Source organism: Mastigoproctus giganteus, chromosome 2 (genome assembly GCF_048544385.1).
Source record: "Mastigoproctus giganteus isolate SK-2022 chromosome 2, ASM4854438v1, whole genome shotgun sequence".
Taxonomy (NCBI): domain Eukaryota; kingdom Metazoa; phylum Arthropoda; class Arachnida; order Uropygi; family Thelyphonidae; genus Mastigoproctus; species Mastigoproctus giganteus.
Window position 1 is genome coordinate 116,148,620 of NC_143576.1, and position 20,484 is coordinate 116,169,103.

General features: G+C 36.7%; 1 protein-coding gene across 2 annotated transcripts in view; it reads left to right on the forward strand.

Moving 5' to 3' along the window:
* The window catches only part of eEFSec (eukaryotic translation elongation factor, selenocysteine-specific), a 101,574-nt gene that overhangs the window by 16,551 nt on the left and 64,539 nt on the right, over positions 1–20,484 (forward strand). Inside the window, exons 2-3 of one of the 2 annotated variants that reach the window (XM_090368630.1) lie at positions 1,208–1,377; positions 18,720–18,809. In XM_090368630.1, coding sequence (XP_090224756.1) covers positions 1,208–1,377; positions 18,720–18,809 — 260 coding nt within the window. The remainder of the gene's footprint in view (positions 1–1,207; positions 1,378–18,719; positions 18,810–20,484) is intronic. The other variant, XM_090368631.1, reaches the window with a different exon arrangement.

The following is a 20,484-nucleotide window of genomic DNA, read 5'->3' on the forward strand; positions in this document are numbered from 1 at the left end:
AATTAGTGATATATATTTAACATTATTGTTTCATTTGTGTATGTACAGTATATATACATTCCTAACAAAAGTCATAGGACTCTAATTTTGGACAAATGTATTTATTCAAAGAAATTAAGCAATGACTGCTTAATTGCTTTGTGGAAGGTGTTCTACTAATTCCTGGTAAAAAGTTGGTAGTATTGCTTATTAGGCTTTCTCCTTTAAAGAATTTGTGAGCTCTTCACTAAAAGAGAGGTTTATCTTGGCCTTACCCTAATTCTGAATTCTGCTTCATCCCACAGACTTTTAATTCAGTTAAGGTTAGGCCTCTCTACTGGCCACTGCTGTGTTTTGATATTTATTCTCTTCTGTTATTGCTTGCTTTATGATGCAGTGTGTTGTCGTGTAGTAAGGTGAAGGGCTACTTCCACGAAATTGCCACAATGTAGGGCATGGAATTGTCCTGAACATCAATGTGGGATGCAGCATTCATGATACCATGTACTAAAACCAGTGGATGTTGTCTATACCATTAGAATGCACCCCCAGGCTATGAAACTTCTTGCTCCCAACTTCACATTGGAATGACATGCTCAGGTAGTCAAGAATTCTCCAGGCATTCCCCTTATCCAAGCATGTCCATCCAATTCAGTGAGACCTGTCTTTCTGCAACTGATTTCCATTTATCCACAGTCTGGTGCACATTTGTTATCATTAGCAGAGGCTTCATGGTATGCAGCTGTGAGTTGTGGAAACACTTTTTTTGTTTGTCTATGGTCTCTCACAGCTCTACACTCAAATTCTCCAGGGTCTGTTGGCAAGATGAGGTAACCAATGTTTCAAGATGCATTGGCTCCTCTTAGTCAGTATCTTATTCCTACCTGGTGATTTCTTTGGCTGAATGTTGGACACATTGCTAGTTATCAATTTGGGAGCATTTATTTGCTGATCAGTAATGTATGCATAATTTCCCACATGACATCCAACTTTCATTCCCCTCTGAAGTATTGTGGGCTTGTTCTGTGTGCTCTTCCTTTGGTGTATACATCTGAAATGAATCCCAGGCTGTTTGACTGTTGGTTGCCTTTATAGGTCAAAATATTTGTATATTCCTTAGGCATAATTGCCTGCATTAGAGGGTGTCCCCTGACTTTTGGTGGGATAGTTTGGTTATGTGTGTTTATTTGTATTAAAGATCTATACTTTATAGAATAATTTGTTTCAGGAGCCCAAATAATTGATATGATGATGTTGGTTGTGGACATTACCAAAGGTATACAAACACAGACAGCAGAATGTCTTGTCATTGGAGAAATTACCTGTGATAAGATGATAGTAATTCTTAACAAGATTGATCTGGTACCAAAGGAGAAAAGGGATGCTGTCATTGACAAAGTATATAGAAAAATTTTATGAATATTCATATTCATTTAGTTTTTATTAGCTTTCAAATATAATACATGTTCTCTTTGCTTGCATATATGGCTTATATATAGTAAAACTTAGAATTAGTAAAGTTGAAAATGCTAATTTGGACTTCACTAATTCAGACTGCCTATGACTGATTTTTATGAAACAAGAACTTAATGTTTACATTTTTATTGTTAGATAATTCCCCTGCACATCCTTTGGATGAAATTTTATCATGCAGTGATGGTAATTTCTGGTGCCTTTTCTTACCACCCAGTATAACATTTATTCATAGGACTTAAACTCAGTCATACTCAACGGTAAACCTTTTTTTTCCCCGAAGAAACAATTGAAAACTAATATATATATATTTTTTTTTTAAATGAAAATTGAAATGAAATAGTAGTAGTAGTAGTGGCATGTGATGCAAGAAAGCAAGTGTATGAACTTATGCAGCATCAGCCAAAAAAAAAAAAAAAAAAAAAATTCACAGAATCATTTCCTCTAAATGTTTGTTCAGTTCCTCCTTAAATTTATTTAACCTATCAACTTCCACAACAACAGATGGAAGTTTGTTCCAGCAATTAACCACCCACTGGCTAAAGGCAAATTTCTGCACATCTATTCTACGTTTGTCTTTCCTTAATTTGAATTTGTCCCCTTAAGTTCGTAATCTGAACAAGTGGAAGAATCCCATCAGAATTCAGCATGCTCAACCCATTCAAGGCCTTATACACCTCAATCAGATCACTGTGCAGGTGCCTAGTCTCCAGCCATTGCAATTTGCAGAACTTAAGCCTCTCTTGGTAAGAGGATCCCTTCATTCCCCCTCACCAATCTTGTTGCCCTTCTCTGTACATGCTCAAGCAAATCTACATCCTTCCTAAAATGAGGCCTCCAGACCTGTACGCAGTACTCAAGGCGTGGCCTGACCATTGCCTTATACAGAGGGACAATCACCTCCTTTTCCCTGCTAGCAAAATTCCTATATATCATTGACAAAACCCCATGACCTGCCCTAGCAGCCTGTCTGCATTGCTCAGAAAACTTCATATCTGACTGCACAATTACTCCCAGGTCTTTTTCGTTTTCTACCACCTTAAGTGTAGTACTACACAGTTCGTACATTTATCTGGGGTTACTTCTACCCATATGCATCATTTCATTAGGAAAAGTCTGTAAGGGAAGTGAAGAAAGGAAGTGAAGAAAAATTTTCTAATTCTGACAAAGTGTTTGAAAAATAGTTTTTTACTCTTAACAGAAATGAAGAATGACATTGTGAAATGGCAGTATAATAAGTTCTTTCATACAACACGTTACTGACTTTTAAACTTCAGTTGCTACTTCTCAGCCCATTTGTCCAAATTTTCTAAATGACTATATTGAAATGAAAACAAAAAATATTGTATAATCAGTTAGAGAATATTGGTGGGCAAGTGTATATTGGAGGATTTGATTTCATTTACAAATTTTAAAAATGTAAAAATTTTTAAAAAAGTGGTGTCTGCCCTACATCATATTAGCAATTGAGGGCTAAATGACAATGTTTTCATTTATTTAGATGGAATAAGAGATAGTGTAAATGTGTTGAACAACTGTTGTTGTTATTATTTGGTTTTTAGGAGCATTAGCAACTAAGGCCATATTGCTCCAGGGACATGCGGTGGTCATTCCCTGACCTTTCCACATCCTCCGTATTTGGTGGTCACGGGCTCGAACCTCGGTCTAATCAAGAAACATGTGCTACGCACTGCTGCTGCTCCTGCCCACCTGGCTACGGAGGCACCTTGAACAACTGTGATGAAAGGCATGTTAATGTAGGTTGTGTATGAATATGTGGGTAGATGTAGCAATATCATTTCATTAGGAAAAGTCTGTAAGGGAAGTGAAGAAAGGAAGTGAAGAAAAATTTTCTAATTCTGACAAAGTGTTTGAAAAATAGTTTTTTTACTCTAACAGAAATGAAGAATGACATTGTGAAATGGCAGTATAATAAGTTTTTTCATGCAACACAACATTACTGACTTTTTTGAAAAAGAAAATATGGTTTGAGAGGATCTGTATACATGTAATTAAATTATCTATATATTAATACAGAAGCCGTTTTCTTGAGATGGCCATTGTGAACAATAGGCCTAACCGATCGGGCTGAAAGCGGTCTCAAATTGAAGATATTTCTTCCTAGGTGTGCAAAAAAATGGGAAAATATAAAAATTCCAAGTAATTTTATTTTACAGAATGGGCCAGTTTTGTCTACTAGCGCTGCCTAGCTTAACCACATTACGTACACCAGCATGTTACTCCGACTGGTCGTGTTGAATGTACTTTGCGGCTAAGAAGAAACACGCATTTTCATGCTCCTGCAAATGCGTCCGGGATTGGTCTGAAATGTGCATTTAAGGATCTGAAGGATTTAATATGTTACAGTATTGGCTTACTTAATGAAAGGTGTGTTCACTGTCAAGTCTTAAATTTTAAGTGTAAAAAAGTCAGGAATCATTTTATTTTACTGCAGAATATGGCAATTTCAGAAGGATTGATCAATGGTACGAGACTTATAGTCAAAGTTATGCATCAGAATTATTTGGATCTAGAAATAATAATAGGAGAAGCCAAAGGAAAATGGGTATCCTTACCGTGTTTAGATTTGACTCCATCTGATTCAACTTTGTCATTCTCATTTAAGAGACGTCAGTTTCCTATTCGGCTGGCTTTTGCAATGACTGTAAATAAAAGTCAAGGGCAAACATTTGATAGAGTCAGAATTTTGCTTACTGACCCTGTATTTAGTCATGGCCAATTGTATGTAGCAATGTCTCGGGTCAGATCATTCCAGCATGTTAAGATAAGTTTACCAGAAGGGCACAAGAATATAAAAAATGTTGTTTTCAAAGAAGTATTATAGAGACTGTATTACATTTTGTACGTGTGAAATTGTTACGCAACATGCACATTTTGAATAATCGGAAAGATGGCGAAACGAAATAAAAATTTGTTTCCTCAGATACAAGAAATGAGAAAGGATTCAACACGTATTTGCTTACCTGCTCACGACAAAACATGGACTATGTTTCTTTAGGACAGCTAGAGAAAAATTCTGCTACCGATTGCAAAATTTTTGCAATGGGTACAGCTAGTATGTATTAATGTTTAACACAATTAAAGTTTATTGTTTATAAATCAAATTATTTATGTTCTGTGTGTTTGGAACATTTTATATTCCAGGATAGATGTGCAGAAGTTTGCCTTTAGCCAGCGGGTGGTTGATTGATGGAACAGACTTCCATCTGTTGTTGTGGAAGTTGATAGCCTTAAATAAATTTAAGGCTGAACTAGACAAACATTTGGAGTGACCAGATGGGTGAAATGGGAAGGGTGTTTTTTTTTTTTATTTTTTGGCTGATGCTCTATAAGCTTGCTTTCTTGCATGATATGCCTCAACTATGCTAATGCTAATTTTGTTTTAAATATAAACATTTTCATTTTAAATGAGTTACAATAGAATCATACATTAAAAATCTTTAGGTAAAGGAACCACTAGATGCCAGTTAGTATATTGATAAGGGATTTATTTAAAGATATAACTATAGTCAAAGGTAAAGATAATATAACTACTGAGAAAGATAACAATAACTACTGGCAAAAGTAAACATTCATGTAAAGAAGAAGGGGTTTTCTTTTGAAAAGATGAAACTGAAAACTATCTAAAGACTACAATTGGTCTTGGACAGTTTTCAAATTCTTATCAGTGGGAATAATTAATGTTGTCAACAGCTGCAAATTCTAAGCAGCAGGTGTTTGGGGAAGTGATTATAAAAGCTACTAAGCTTTTTATATCAACTAAAAGGTATTGTTCAAGGTTTGTAGCTAAATAGATGTCAGATGAACTGAAAGCAGAGAAGAAAAAATGTATGCGATTATTATAAATTATCAGATAACGGAAGTTCACAGTAAGTAGTAGTTAGTGGATTGTGATGCAAGAAAGCAGTGTATGAGCTTATGCAGCATCAGCCAAAAAAAAAAAAAAAATTCACACAACCATTCCCTCTAAATGTTTGTCCAGTTCCTCCTTAAATTTATCTAACATATCAACTTCCACAACAACAGATGGAAGTTTGTTCCAGCAATTAACCACCCGCTGGCTAAAGACAAATTTCGGCACATCTGTACTACATCTGTCTTTCCTTAACTTGAATTTATGCCCCCTTAGGTTTGGAATCTGAACAAATGGAAGAATCCCATCAGAATTCAGCATGCTCAACCCATTCAAGGCTTTATACACCTCAATCAGATCACCGCGCAGGTGCCTAGTCTCCAGCCATTGCAATTTGCAGAACTTAAGTCTCTCTTGGTAAGAGGATCCCTTCATTCCCCTCACCAATCTTGTTGCCCTTCTCTGTACATGCTCAAGCAAATCTACATCCTTCCTAAAATGAGGCCTCCAAACCTGTATGCAGTACTCAAGGCGTGGCCTGACCATTGCTTTATACACAGGGACAATCACCTCCTTTTCCCTGCTAGCAAAATTCCTATATATCATTGACAAAACCCCATGACCTGCCCTGGCAGCCTATCTGCATTGCTCAGAAAACTTCATATCTGCCTGCACAATTACTCCCAGGTCTTTTTCATTTTCTACCACCTGAAGTGTAGTACCACGCAGCTGGTACGTTTCTCTGGGGTTACTTCTCTCCATATGCAGTACTTTACATTTGTTAAGGTTAAACTTCAGTTGCCACTTCTCAGCCCATCTGCCCAAATTTTCTAGATCCTGTTGCAGTTCAAGTAGACCAGTCTGATTCTGAATTTAAAAACTGTTTGAGACCACTGTAGTCACCTTTACTGAAGCAAAAATCCTTCCCTTTTATCCTGATGGTAATTATATCTTTAAGTAAATCCCACATCAGTAGAATCTGATCTCTGCCACCTAGAGGTTCCTTTATCTGCAAATTCTTAATATGTGAATAATCACTGCTAATAACCAGATCAAGAGTTATTACCCTCACTGGTTGCCTCTCGAACATGCTGCAGCAGAAAACAATCATCCAATAAATCCACAAAAGTCTTGCTAGTGTGTAAGTGACCAATTCACAAGTTCCAGCCAATATCTGGGAAATTAAAATCCCCCATTATATAAGACATTCTATAAGAAATACCCATTATAAGGTATTTCTCTGTACAATTGTTCGTTGTACTCATTAGAGTCATTAGGCCTATATCTCACTCTTATTTTTGCTTTCCCAGTGCTTATGTCACACCAAACTGACTCAACATTGCCCTGTTCCTCTATGTCAACTGGATGCATTTCCTTAGATTTTATGTTTTTTTTAATTAACAGCATAAACCCTCTTCCCTTTCTATCCTTTCTGTACACATTGTACTCCCCAAATTCCAATTCTGCAATCCTAATATCTGTGACACCACGTCACCAATATCCCAACAATATCTGCCTTTGATATGTGATTTACTTAAAGATGTAACTGCCGTCAAAGGTAAAAGGAAGGGCTTTTGTAAAGATGACTACAGTGGTCTCAGAAAGTTTTTAAATTCTGTACAGTGCAGTGGGATCAACTGATGATGTTACGAACAGGAAATACTAAATGGAAAGCATTCAGGGAAGTAATCGTAGAAGCTACTTGGCTTTTTTTTACCAACTAAGAAATAATGTTCAAAGCTTAGACCTAAATCAATGTCTGATGAACAAATATGACTTGTGGAAGGAATGAAAAATGCATATTTTCATTTATTCCACAAGTTGGGATGAATATAAATTATCGGGTAATATGAAAGTATACAATAGATATAAACTAGTCTATAATCAAATCATAATCTACAGAGAAATAGAGATTGCCAGTGAATTTTAATGGCCATTTTTGCAAAGATTTCTTATGTAAATACTAGAAATGAAGAGATGAAGCACATTGGTCCACTTGATATCAGTGGTTCAGCTGTTGGTGTTCATGTTCAGATTGCTGACAAACTGAATAAGTACTTTGCATCTGCATTCACACCCAAGAAATTCATTAAGGAAAGGGATGTTAGAAGTTTATCTCATTCTGACAGGGAGCTGAATGATTTTGTGATAACTGAGAGGAATGTGAAAGAAATTGTTGAAGTTAAACATAAACAAGGCAACCTGTGGTTAATGGCATTCATCCAATTATATTAAGAGAGGCAGCAAAGTAGGTTAGCAAACTCTTAGCTATAACTATGAGAGTATCTTTGGATTCAGGGGAGAATCCTGTGACTGGAGATGTGTCAAATGTATCCCCATTTTATATAGGAGAATCAAAGGGTGACATCAGTAATTACAGATCTGTCAGAATAACTTCTGTTCTAGGGAAAATAATGTAGTCACCGATTAAAAAAAAGTGCAGGACCATCTACACAGGAATGTAGTTAGACTGTTGTCTCAGCATAGAAAAGGTTTTCTTTTTTGCTTCTTCTTCTTTTGGCTGCTGTATAAGCTTGCTTTCTTGCATCATTTGCCACTACTAATACTAAACTATCTTAATTTGCCTAACCTCTTTTGTGACTTGATTGCAGTCTAATTTATACATACTGTAGACTTTTGTATGGGCTGATAATTTATATGCTTTCCATACGTTTTTCTTCTCTCTCATAAGTCTAATCAGTTCGTTTAACATCCATTTAGATCTAAGCCTAGAATAGTATCTCTTATTTGTGATTAAAAGCCTAGTAGGTTCCATGATTACCTCTCTGAATGCCTTCCATTTAGAATTTGCTATTGGTAACGTTATTAGTTGGTCCTCCAGAATTTAAAAACTGTCTGAGAGTAGTAGTCACCTTTATGAAGCCAAAAAATCCTTCCTTTTGCCCTTGACAGTAGTTCTGTGCATTATTAAGTAAATTCCAGACCAGTACACTATGATTACTGCCACCTAGTTGGTCTTTTATGTACAGATTCTTAATGCATGAAGAGTCATTGCTTGATAATCAGAGTATACGATGAAAGCATTGTTAGTCATTTTGAACCCCAAAGAGATTGTGCAAGTCTCATCAGTTAATTTTTATCAGCATGGTCTGTGCTTGTTAATAGGAGAGACTGTTTTTACGGGGATGAGAAACACTTAAATAGAAGAGGCACAAAGTTATTTGCTGACGTTATAAAGTTAATGTTAAGTGTGTTGGAAAACTGCTAGCTTGGAGGAAATACACAGAGTAATAGATTAACAGCTGTAGGCAGAAGTATAAGTGATTCTTGCACTGCTTATTATTATTATTAGCTATACGGTGTAAGGAAGCCTGAGGCTTATGCTGCACCAGCCAAAAAAAAATTCCTGAGTTACCCTGAGAGAGAGAGAGAGAGAGAGAGAGAGAGAGAGAGAGACTCAAAAGTAGAAGGGAATCACCAAGAAAGAGAAGAATGATGATATCCAGCTCAGGACCCTGGATGTGCCAAGCCCATACTCACCAGATGTGAGCCTCTATTGGAATATGCTGCAACCTGGAAAGGAGGGTGTTGGGAATTTCAAGACTAGCTGAAGGATCTCTTTGAGGAATACAAACATGGGCCATGTTAGAGCTACTAAGAGTAGAAACTTTTGCATGTATACTTGTGAGTTTACTGATACTTAGTAAATGAGTACAAGCATAGTGTATAAATTTGATGAATTTGAAGTAGTAGTGAAGTCATCGTGTACAGACATCGTTGGGAAATTGGAGACATGGTGGCAGTTAGACATAAGGGATTTAGAATTTGAAGAGGACAATTGTGCAGAAAGGACAGACAGGATATGGGGAGGGGTTAGTTATGTTCTTAGTTAAGAAGCAGATAAAATATAAGGCAGTGCATTTGGTTGACATCAGTGGTCAGTGCAATCTTGAGGCAGTTTGGTGTGACATAAGCTGGTAAATCAAAAATGAGAGTAGGATTATGTTATAGGCCTAATGACTGTGATTAGTAATGAAAACTTGTACTGATGAATAAGAGTGCCATAAATCAGAATGTTTTATAATGGGGATTTTAACTTACCAGATGCTGACTGGAACTTGTGGTGCATCAGCCACTCAGTGTGTCACACAGTAGCAAAACTTGTAGATTTATTGGTTGATTGTTTTTTGTGTTGGCACATTAGAGAGGCAACGAAAGTTGCCTCTCTCTCTCTCTCTCTCTCTCTCTCTCTCTCTCTCTCTCTCTCTCATTATTAGCAGTGACTCTTCATGCATTAAGAATCTGCTGATAAAAAACCACAAAAAACTGGAAAGGTTGAGCAGATGGGCTGAGAGGTGGCAAATGAAGTTTAACATTGACAAATGTAAAGTACTACACATGGGAAACAGCAACCCCAGAGCAACGTATCAACTCTGTGGTACAACACTGACAGTGGTAGAGAATGAAAGGGACTTGGGGGTGGTTGTGCAGGCAGATATGAAGTTCTCTGAGCAGTGCAGACGGGCTGCAAGAGTAGCTCATGGAGTATTGTCAATGATATACAGGAATTTTTCCAGCAGGGATAAGGAGGTGATTATTCCATTGTATAAGGCGATGGTCAGGCCACACCTAGAGTACTGTATACAGGTCTGGAGGCCTCATTTCAAGAAGGATGTAGAGCTGCTGGAACGAGTACAGAGAAGGGCAACAAGATTAGTGAATGGAACAAAGGGGTGCTCTTACGAAGAACGGCTTAAGTTTTGCAAATTACAGTGTCTGGAGACTAGGCACCAGCGAGGTGATCTGATAGAGGTGTATAAAGCCTTGAATGGTTTAAGCATGCTCAATGCTGATGGGATTCTTCCTCTAGCTCAGAATAATCACCTGAGAGGGCATAAATTCAAATTGAGGAAAGACAGATGTAGGATAGACGTGCGGAAATTTGCCTTTAGCCAGCGGGTGGTTGGTTGGTGGAACAGACTTCCATCCCTTGTGGTGGAGGTTGATAGCCTAAATAAGTTTAAGGCTCAGCTGGACAGGTATTTTGAACGAACGGAGGGGTGAAGTGGAAGTGGTTTTTTTTTTTTTTTTTGGCTGATGCTGCATAAGCTTGCTTTCTTGCATCAAATGCCTCTACTAATGCTAATGCTAATGCTACTAGATAAAAGTGGTGACATTGTATTGATGTGTGATTTACTTAACATGTAAGGCACAATTTGGCCTTAGTTGCCATTGTGCCAGAAAACCCCCATTAAAACCAACCAGCTTAACATGTAACCGCTCTCAAGGATAACAGGAAGGTCTTTTGCTTTTGTTAAGGTGACTACACTAGTCTTGGACACTTTTGAAATTCTATGTAGCGAGCCCAACCAATGATGATAAGCAAATTCTAAAAATGCGAAGCATTCAGAGAATAATTGTAGAAGTTAGTAGGCTTTTTATACCAATTAAGAGATGCTGTTCAAGCGTTAGACCTAAATGGATGTCAGATGAACTGATGAGACTCATGGCAGAGAATAAAATGAATGTGATGCATATAATCAGGTGATACAGATGCCTACAGTAAATATAAACTATTCTGCAAACAAATCACAAAGGAGATTAGGCAGATTAATCGAAGTACCTTGCAAAGAATGCTAAGATAAGTAGCAAGGGCTTCTTATTTCTTTTGTAAACACTAGAAGGAAGGGGATGAATCACATTGGTCAACTTAATATCAGTGGTTTACTGATTGATGATCCTGCTCAGATAGCTGATAAACTGAATAAGTATTTTTCTTCTACATTCACTTACAAGGAAGTTTTTAGGGATGGGGATGCTAGATATGAATCAAATTCTAACAGGGAAATAAATGATCTTGTGATAACTGAGAGGAAATTGGAAGAGAAGTTGTTGAAGGTAAATGCTAAACTTAACCCGGGATGGAATCTATCCAATTATATTAAGCGAGACAGTAAAATTGGTAAGCAAACCTTTAGCCATAATTGTGAAAACATCTTGGATTTAGGGGTGGTAGCTATGGATTGGAGATATGAAAATGTTTCCCTCATTCACCAAGGGGGGGATCAAAGGGTGATATGAATAATTGTAGAACTTCCCTTATTTTCTCTGGAATGGGAAAAATAATGGATTAGCTGGTTTAAACGAGTAATGCAGTCTCATCTAGACAGGAATGCAATTATACTGCAATCGTAATATTGACTTTTTAAGGGTTGATTTTGTCTGACTAATCTGATTGCTTACTACAACAGTAACAATTGAACTGGATACAAAAATAAATTTTGACAATCATTTACTTCGATTTTGGCAAAGATTTTTATACTGTTGCACATTAAAGACTTCTGTACAAATTATAGCAGTGTGTCATTAAGACCTATTTCTGCTATGGATAAAGGAATGGATGAGTTGATTAGACAGAATGCTTATCAGTGGGCACTGCTCTTCATACACTAATGTTATTAGTGGAGTCCTCTAGGTTTCAGTGCTGTGTCCATTGTTGTTTTCTATATCTGTTAAAGATACTGAATGTTTTATCAAGCTTAATGTATAAGTTTGCATATGATACAAAGGTTTGTAGGGTGTTACTGACAGTAATCAGGGTATGCCATTGCATTAAGATTTAGAAAAATTGCTCAGATGTGCTAAGAAATGGCAATTAACATTTAGTAATTCCAGATTAACATACTGTCTGGTACCACATTTGGGTATTGGAAAATGAAAAAGACTTGGGGTAATTTTGCAGTCAAATGTTAAGTTCTTTGAGTAGTGCAGACAGGCTGCCAGGGTAACTCATGGTGTTTTTCATTGATATTCAGCACTTTTGCCTCAGAGATAATGAGATGACTATCCTGTTATATAAGGCAATCGTTAAGCCACGTTTTGAGTACTTCATATATGTATGGAAGCCCATTTTAGGAATATGTTTCAACAGATCCACATACTTCCTAAAACGAATAAGGTGCAATGAAGAGCTGCAAGATTAATGAGGGGAACAAAAGGATTCTCCATAGTTTTCTGGGTGCCTCTTGTAGGTGCCTAGTCTCATGCTGCAATTTGCAGCTTATAGTGACTAGGCACCTACAAGGAGATCTTATTGTTGTATTTCACGATTTAAATGGATTGAATAAACTCATTGCTGATGGTTGTCCTTCCTCTTGCTCAGACTACATACAAGGGGCATAAATTCAATTTGAGGAAGGATGGAGGATACATGTGTAGAAATTTGTCTTCAGCCAGTGGGAAGTTGATTGTTAGAACAAACTTCTATCTGGTGTTGTAGAAGTAGGTAATTTGAATAACTTCAAGGAAGAATTTTACACCTGTTAGAGGGGATGCTGTATAAGCTTGCTTTCTTGCATAATTTGTCACTACTAATACTTTCACTTTTCAGTGTTGTATATTTAGGAAATTCACATGTTCCAGAGAACAGCACAGTAGAAAGCATTAATGGATACTGGCTGCTTAACAGTACTTTTATTGAACACATTTAAAGTTATTGGTAGGCTAGTTCTGTTGTAGAAGTAGGTAAATAATGCAAATAGGTTAAGGGGATGAGCATCAAACATCAAAGAAGTAATCTTCTCAAAGCATTATTGGGGGAAGGTTAGAATTGGGGTCAAGTACCCCCTACAGGGAAAGGCAGTCTGGCCCAGTAAGGCTTTTTACAGGCCTCATGGCAGCTCTTGACCCCTGTTATTATGGGTTGGTAAGCTATAATACACTTGTTTAGCACAGGCATTTGCAATATGTCTGTAAATTATGTATCTTGTATCGTCAATATCATATATGCCTTGTTTGCTTGATAAGGAACTCAAGTTACCCATAATTCCTTCCATCATGATGGGAGTTGAAGCGATGTACCTGGGCTTGACATAGTAGAGGTTCCTCAAAGTGTTTCTTAAATGATATAATGAAATAAAAGCAGATGGAGGCAAAACAAGCCATGCATCTGACCCTGCCGATACCATTGCACAGTCTTGGAATGTTGGATGGGTTGGTTGATAATGCACCAGTTTTCTTGAGTATGATTGTCTGTCCACATTACAATATGTACAGACTGTTATGCTGAAGTTAATAGGCACATACCTAATTTCCAACCTGACTATAAATAGAAATAGCATGAATAATTTTGCACAAAATAAATTGATAAAAAAATATTTTTTCCATATTTTATAAATTTCTGCATTCCTCCTAAGTGCCCAAAATTTCTTTTGGTTTCCCAAACCTTCATTAGTTTTCTTAATTTTTGGTTTGTATGTGATTAACTGAATTGTCATAGCCACCAATTGGCTTTTACCAAAATGTTGTGCACACTGAATTCTCATGCACTGAACTGCCATACAATGAATTGTCTTGCATCGAATTGATATGATCCCAGCGTAACTACAGATGATACTGTTCAGGTTGTTGACATACTGAACAGATATTATGCATGTCTATTCACATGAAGTTTTTAGGAATGGGAATACAAGAAATATAATAATTGAGAGGAAATGGAAGTGAAATTGATAAAGTTAAAAGTAAATGAAGCACTTGAGGAAGATGGAATTTATAAAATATATTAAAAGAAGCAGCAGAAAAGATATGCAGTCTTTAGTCATAATTATGAGAGCATCCTTGGATTTAGGGTGGGGGGTGATACCTACAGATTGGAGATATGCATCTCTCCTATTCCCAAAGGAGGATCAAAGGGTGGGGTGAGTAATTACAGACCAGTAAGCTTAACTTCTGTTCCAGGAAAAATAATGCATTGTGTGGTTAAAGAAGTTGATTCAGGATCATCTTGACAGAAATGCAGTTACAAGGCTTGGTCCATAAGTAATGATTCTTGGGCAACAAAATTTTTTGTAATTGAGTTTGCTTCATATAGTTTTTTTACATTGCTGGCATAAATATGCTAAAAGAAAAATTTATGAACAGTCAAACTGATGTCCATTTCCTCCAACAGTTAGTGATAAGAGTTCCTTTTCCAGCCATGAGAAAAGTTGGCTGTCTGAATTCTTGAAAAATTGAAGAAAGTACCAACAAGATTTTTAGTATAGAAAAGTAATTATTTAGTTTCAGAAGGGCAAATGGTCTGCTTCTATGTATGTATGTGAAAAATACACCAGGTGTATTTTTCACATACATTCTAGAAAAATGTGTCCAACACATGTACATGTTGCTTCATAGGCCTTCTTTCCTCAGAATCCTAATTTCCTACGTCCATTCACAGGTACACATTTGTTCCATAACTTGATTTGGCATGCAGTGGGGTGCCTCCGTAGGCAGGAGCAGCAGTGCGTAGCACACTCTTCTTGATTAGACTGGGGTTCGAGCCCATGACCACCAAATACGGAGGATGCAGAAAGGTCAGGGAATGACCACCGCATATCCCCGGAGCAATATGGCCTTAGTTGCTAATGCTCCTAAAAACCAAATAGCAAAAGCAACGGCATGCAGTTGTTAAAAAGTGTAGTCAGTCAATTCAGGCATTTGAGCAAACAATAGACTTATTTTCAAAGATAACCCAAGAATTATTTCTGATCTCAAAGATTTTGCAAAGAGAATAGTTCAGAGTTTTGCTTGAAACTCTCCATTCTGCATCCAGAAACTGTTCTGTATGCATATGCTAGTATGCACAATTCAGAGGAGGACATCTGAGCATTTAAACAAATTTTCTGTTTTTACTCCAGGTTGGCAGTTGGGGTCAGAGGAATTTACAAGATAGAGAGAAGAATATCATCATATTTTGTAGGAACATGAGCTAGAACCACAGTCAGCTGATATGCATGTACTACTTTCCTCATGTTTATAAAAATTGCTGAGTGTATTAAAAAAAAAATTTAATTTGGCTTAGAGGGGAAGAGGTATCCTGTGTGTTATCAGACACTCAGCCTAAAACACTGATGGATCCAATATCTCTCTATTACAGAAGATTTAGGAGAAGTCCGGTTGGCCTGCCTCCCTAAAATCCACTCATTCACACCTTCTCGATGGTAAGCCTTGTTACGTCACTTAGGTGGCAATGAACGTGTAGAGTGGTTGTCTTCAAGACGGCTGGTCAGCGTGAAGAGGAAAAGACCAAACCTTCCAGCATATGACATCACGACAAAGCAAATGGCCCTCAGTCCCCAGCAGCTTTCACTCTCCCACTTACGGCAGCGAGAGGATCAGAGTGGAAGCAGAGGGTGCTAAGAATCTCTGGGTACGACCAGGCTGCCATGCGCAGAAACTGAACTTGGCCTGTTATAACGTAAGATCACTCATCGGTTAAGACAGGATATTAGAGCTGGAAAAGGAATTAGAAAATGTGAATTGGAATATCATCGGTTTGGCTGAAACAACAAGAAGAAATGAATCACTTATAAGTTTATCAAGTGGAAATCTGCTGTACACCAATGGAAACAATGAAAGGAGTGAAGGTGGAGTTGGGTTTCTGGTCCATAAAGATTTTAAAAACAACATTTTGGAATTCAAAAGTACATCACCAAGGGTGTCAAGACTAATACTCAAGATTTCTAAGAGGTACAAGCTAAAGGTTATAATGATTTATGCACCAACATCGAGCCATGATGATGAAGAGGTTGAAGATATGTACACCGAAATTGAGAGTCTTCTAGATGAGCAAAAAACCCACTACACTATTATTATGGTGGACTTCAATGCTAAGGTTGGAAAAAGGCAAAACACTGCAGAGAGAGGAACTATAGGAAATTTTGGAATTGGTGAAAGAAATAAAAGAGGTGAAAGTCTTGTGGAATTTGCAGAATCTCAAGGACTGTCAGTAATGAACACTTTTTTTCAAGAAAAGGGTGAACAGAAAGTGGACATGGAAGAGTCCAAATGGATTAACAACTAATGAAATTGACTTCATCCTCACTAACAGAAGATATATTGTGAATGATGTTACTGTCCTGAATAAGGTAAATGTTGGAAGTGATCACAGAATGGTAAGATGTACACTTGATATAGATGTAGGAAAGGAAAGGAAAAAACTGACTCGAGTAAATAATACAAAGGTCTTTGAGATAACAGAGGAGGAGAAAAAGCAGTATGTACTGGAACTTAAGAACAAGTTTGAGCTTCTGCAGACTGCTCAGGACCAAGATATCGACGAGGAATATTAGAACTTTCTGAAAGTGATAAAGCCCAAGAAACCTATAGGGAAAAGGAAATCCAAAGAAGAAAAAATTAGTCAAGAAACACTTGTCATGATTAACCGAAGACGACAAATGAAGAGCAAGAAAAACACTGACAGGGAGAAAATTGAGTATACTGAGTTATGCAAAGCCATTAGAAAGAGACTCAGAGAGGACATAAGAAGATTTAACACAAGAAAAGTAGAACAAGCATTAAGGGAAAACAAACGATTTAAATCAGCAGCCATGAGCAGTAATACAGTAAGACAAATGAAACTGAAACTGAAGAATAGCGATGGTGTACTTATAAACAGCAGAGAGGGCATAATTAAAATAGCAGAAGACTACTATAGAGAATTATACAAGGAGCGAGGGAATGATGCCAGTAGTGGGGAAGATGGATTGCAAAGTAGCAACACATACGACATACCCGATATTCTTCCTGATGAGGTAGAACATGCATTGAAGAAAATGAAGAATCAGAAAGCCCCGGGGAAAGATGAAGTTACTGTAGAGTTGTTAAAATTGGGAGGAAGAGACATAATACAAAAACTGCCAAGGCTCTTCACAAAGTGCATTAGAAAAGGTATGACACCTAAGCAGTGGAATAATGCAATCTTAGTTTTGCTGCATAAGAAAGGAGATAAATCAGAAATTGGAAATTATAGACCAATTAGCTTGTTATCCCACATCTACAAGTTGTTCGCAAGGGTCATTACTAACAGATTAGAAAGAATACTTGATGAGAATCAACCGAAAGAGCAAGCTAGCTTTAGGAGAGGATTCTCAACTATGGATCACCTTCACGTAATATCACAGCTAATGGAGAAAGCAAATGAATATAAAACACCATTATGCCTGGCATTTGTGGATTATGAAAAGGCATTTGACTCCATACAGCATAAGGCAATATTTCGGGCACTGCAAAGACAAGGCATAGATACCCAATATATTATGATTTTGAAGAAAATATATGAGAGTGCTACCTCCTTTATTAGACTAGACAAAGACAGTAGGAAATTTAAAATTGAGACAGGAGTTCGACAAGGAGACACAATATCTTCGAAGCTGTTTACTGCTGCCCTTGAGGAAGCTTTCAGAAGATTAGACTGGTCGCAGAAAGGAGTCAATGTGAACGGAGAGTACCTAAACCATTTACGATTTGCAGATGACATTGTGGTCATAAGCCACAATCCCAAAGAATTAGAGGAAAACTTTAATCAGTTATGCACTATTAGTAAGGATTTTGGACTAAAGATGAATATGGCTAAAACAAAAGTAATGATGAACAAGTATGCCACAGAAAGGGAAATAATGATTGAAGGAGCAGAAATTGAAAAGGTGGAGTCATATACTTATCTGGGACAAGTTATTAGCTGTAATAATGATAAATGGCTGGAAGTCAAGAGAAGAATAAATTTTGGATGGATAGCATTCAGGAAATATAGTCACATACTGAAGAGCAATATCCCAGTTTGTCTGAAATGTAAAATAATGAACCAATGTATACTCCCCACCATGACTTATTGAAGTGAAACTTGGGCACTCACCAAAAGAATGGAAGAGAAGCTGAGAACTACACAGCGAAGAATGGAACGAATTATATTGGGAATCAGACTGTTAGATAAGAAGAGAAACACATGGATTAGGCAGCAAACTGAAGTAAAGGACATTCTTATCAAAACTAAAGAACTAAAATGGTATTGGGCAGGACACATAGCTCGAAGACATGATGACAGGTGGACTAAGAAAATAACAGAATGGTACCCAAGAGGAGCTAGAAGAAAACCTAGAAGACAAAGACGGAGATGGATAGATGAAATTCATGAGTTTTTGGGTAGTAAATGGATGGCCAGTGCTCAAAACAGAAGGAACTGGAAAGGTGCTGGAGAGGCCTTCATCCTGCAGTGGATTGAAAATGGCTGATGATTACGAGGTGACATTTCATTAAATATTGACAATTTAATAATTTTGTGATTCGTCCAGTATAAAGATCTTTCAGTTAGCTTTGCTCATTTGACTAATGTCATTCTCTGCATCAGAAACAACAGTTTCTGATGCAAAGAATGACTGGCATTGGTTTGACAGTGTAAAATTGAATATTTTAATAAATTAAGACAAGTTTAATTTTTGTAGATATTTGGCTATCCTTTTTAAGAATTAAAATATTCTTTATTTTGTGAGAGTATGGAATTTTATATGGTAAGGTGTGGATGCCCCTTTTTTTTTTTATTTGAAACATTGGAATTTTATTAAAATTGATTTTTTTCTGTGTTAAACTTGCTAAATGATGTTTCATTTTTGAACATTAGATGACTAAAAAAATACAAAAGACTTTAGAAAAAACAAAATTTTTGAAAGCACCAGTTATACCAGTAGCTTCCAAGCCTGGAGGGCCTGAGGTAAGTGGTTTTATGTTTTGAGGTGAAAGGGAAGAATTGTGCAGGTGATATATACATCTGATTAAATGTCTAAGGTTAATTAAAATTGTGTTAATAATTAATATGGTTAAAACATTGTCTCTTTATTTTATGCAGTCTTTTTTTTTTTTTTTTGATAAGGAGAGTAGTTTTTATTTTATATGCTCATAGTAGCAGGGTGATGTAATCCTATTGTATATAACTTTATATAACTAGTGAAAATTGCATGTGTATTTATAATGGATCATGCTTTAATATCAGGGTCATTTAACATATTGGTCTGTGGGTGAGCAAGGCCAGATTTAGACATAAGGCCCTCAGCCAAGTATGTGGAGAGACCTCAAAATAAGTAATTATAGATTTTTATCCTCACAGAAGGCAACTCTGATGCACTGCTTGACTAACAAAGGCCCAAGCCATGGCTTATTTGGCTTGCACATAAATCTGGCACCATGAGCAAGAATCTAACCTGTCTCTCGTTCATTACATTAACTCTTTGTTTAATGTGCATTTGCTTTTTCCTTAGCTATATAAAATATATTTTTGTTTAATCCCTCACACATAAGGCATAATGTGAAACGAGTTCCTTTCACCTGTTACTTGAATCAAAGAAACAGACTTTGCTAATCTCACATATACTCTTTTTTTTATTGGTTTCTTTATCCATTAATTAATGTAAACAGATTTTTTTTTTTTTTTTGGTGGTAGCATATAAAATAAACTACTATTAACTAAGCCTGCTATGCTTATTGTGAAAATCACAAGCAAAAAGTAGTAACATGCAATTTTTGACCTTTTATTTTTATGCAATACATGTGAACACAATTTTTATGCAATTAGAAATAAAAATGTTATTCAAAAGAGAATCAACTTTTATTTGTTAACTATAAAACTCATCTGCTACACTGGCAGATTTACTATATGTAACTTAATTCCCCAGCTCTGTTGGAAAACAATCATTAATTTTGGTGATGATCAGATATTGTAAAGGCCTTTTGCTGATAGACTTTCAGGGAACTGCTAAGTTATATATAATTGGCAATTTTGCAATAACTTGATTACACATACAGTCATAGCCATGAAACTGTTAAAATACAATGACACAAATAAATTGGTAAATTCTAATACAGGTCGACCATCACTAATCCGGCCACCGGTAATCCGGTTCCACTGCTAATTTGGACATAATTTCTGCGAACGTAATTTCAAATTTCCCAGAAGGGCGCACCGACCTGCCGCTACTGTTTTGGTGGTGTTGGTTGCTGCATCAGCTGTTGGCACGAACTTGTAAACACTAGCAAGTCATTCCCACTTGTTTTTCTGCATTTATTATTTTAACCTGCTCGCATTTAGCCCCAGCCATGGTCCCAATGCATAAAGGAAGTGCCTCTTGTGGTGGAAAGCGCAAACACCGTACATTGTCCATAACAGATAAAGTTGAACTTCTGAAAAAACTCGACAATGGTGTGTCTGTGAGAAGTTTAACTCTGGTTAATTGTAAATTCCAGCAATTTCTCTCAGTTCCTCTTATTTTAGTAATTTTCTTTTAGCCATTCCTTTTTAGATTTTTTTTTACAACACACTTGTACAAACTTGCGGAAAAACACAACACAATATGATGGATAATACAGCACCCTAACGAACTTGTTTTCATCAA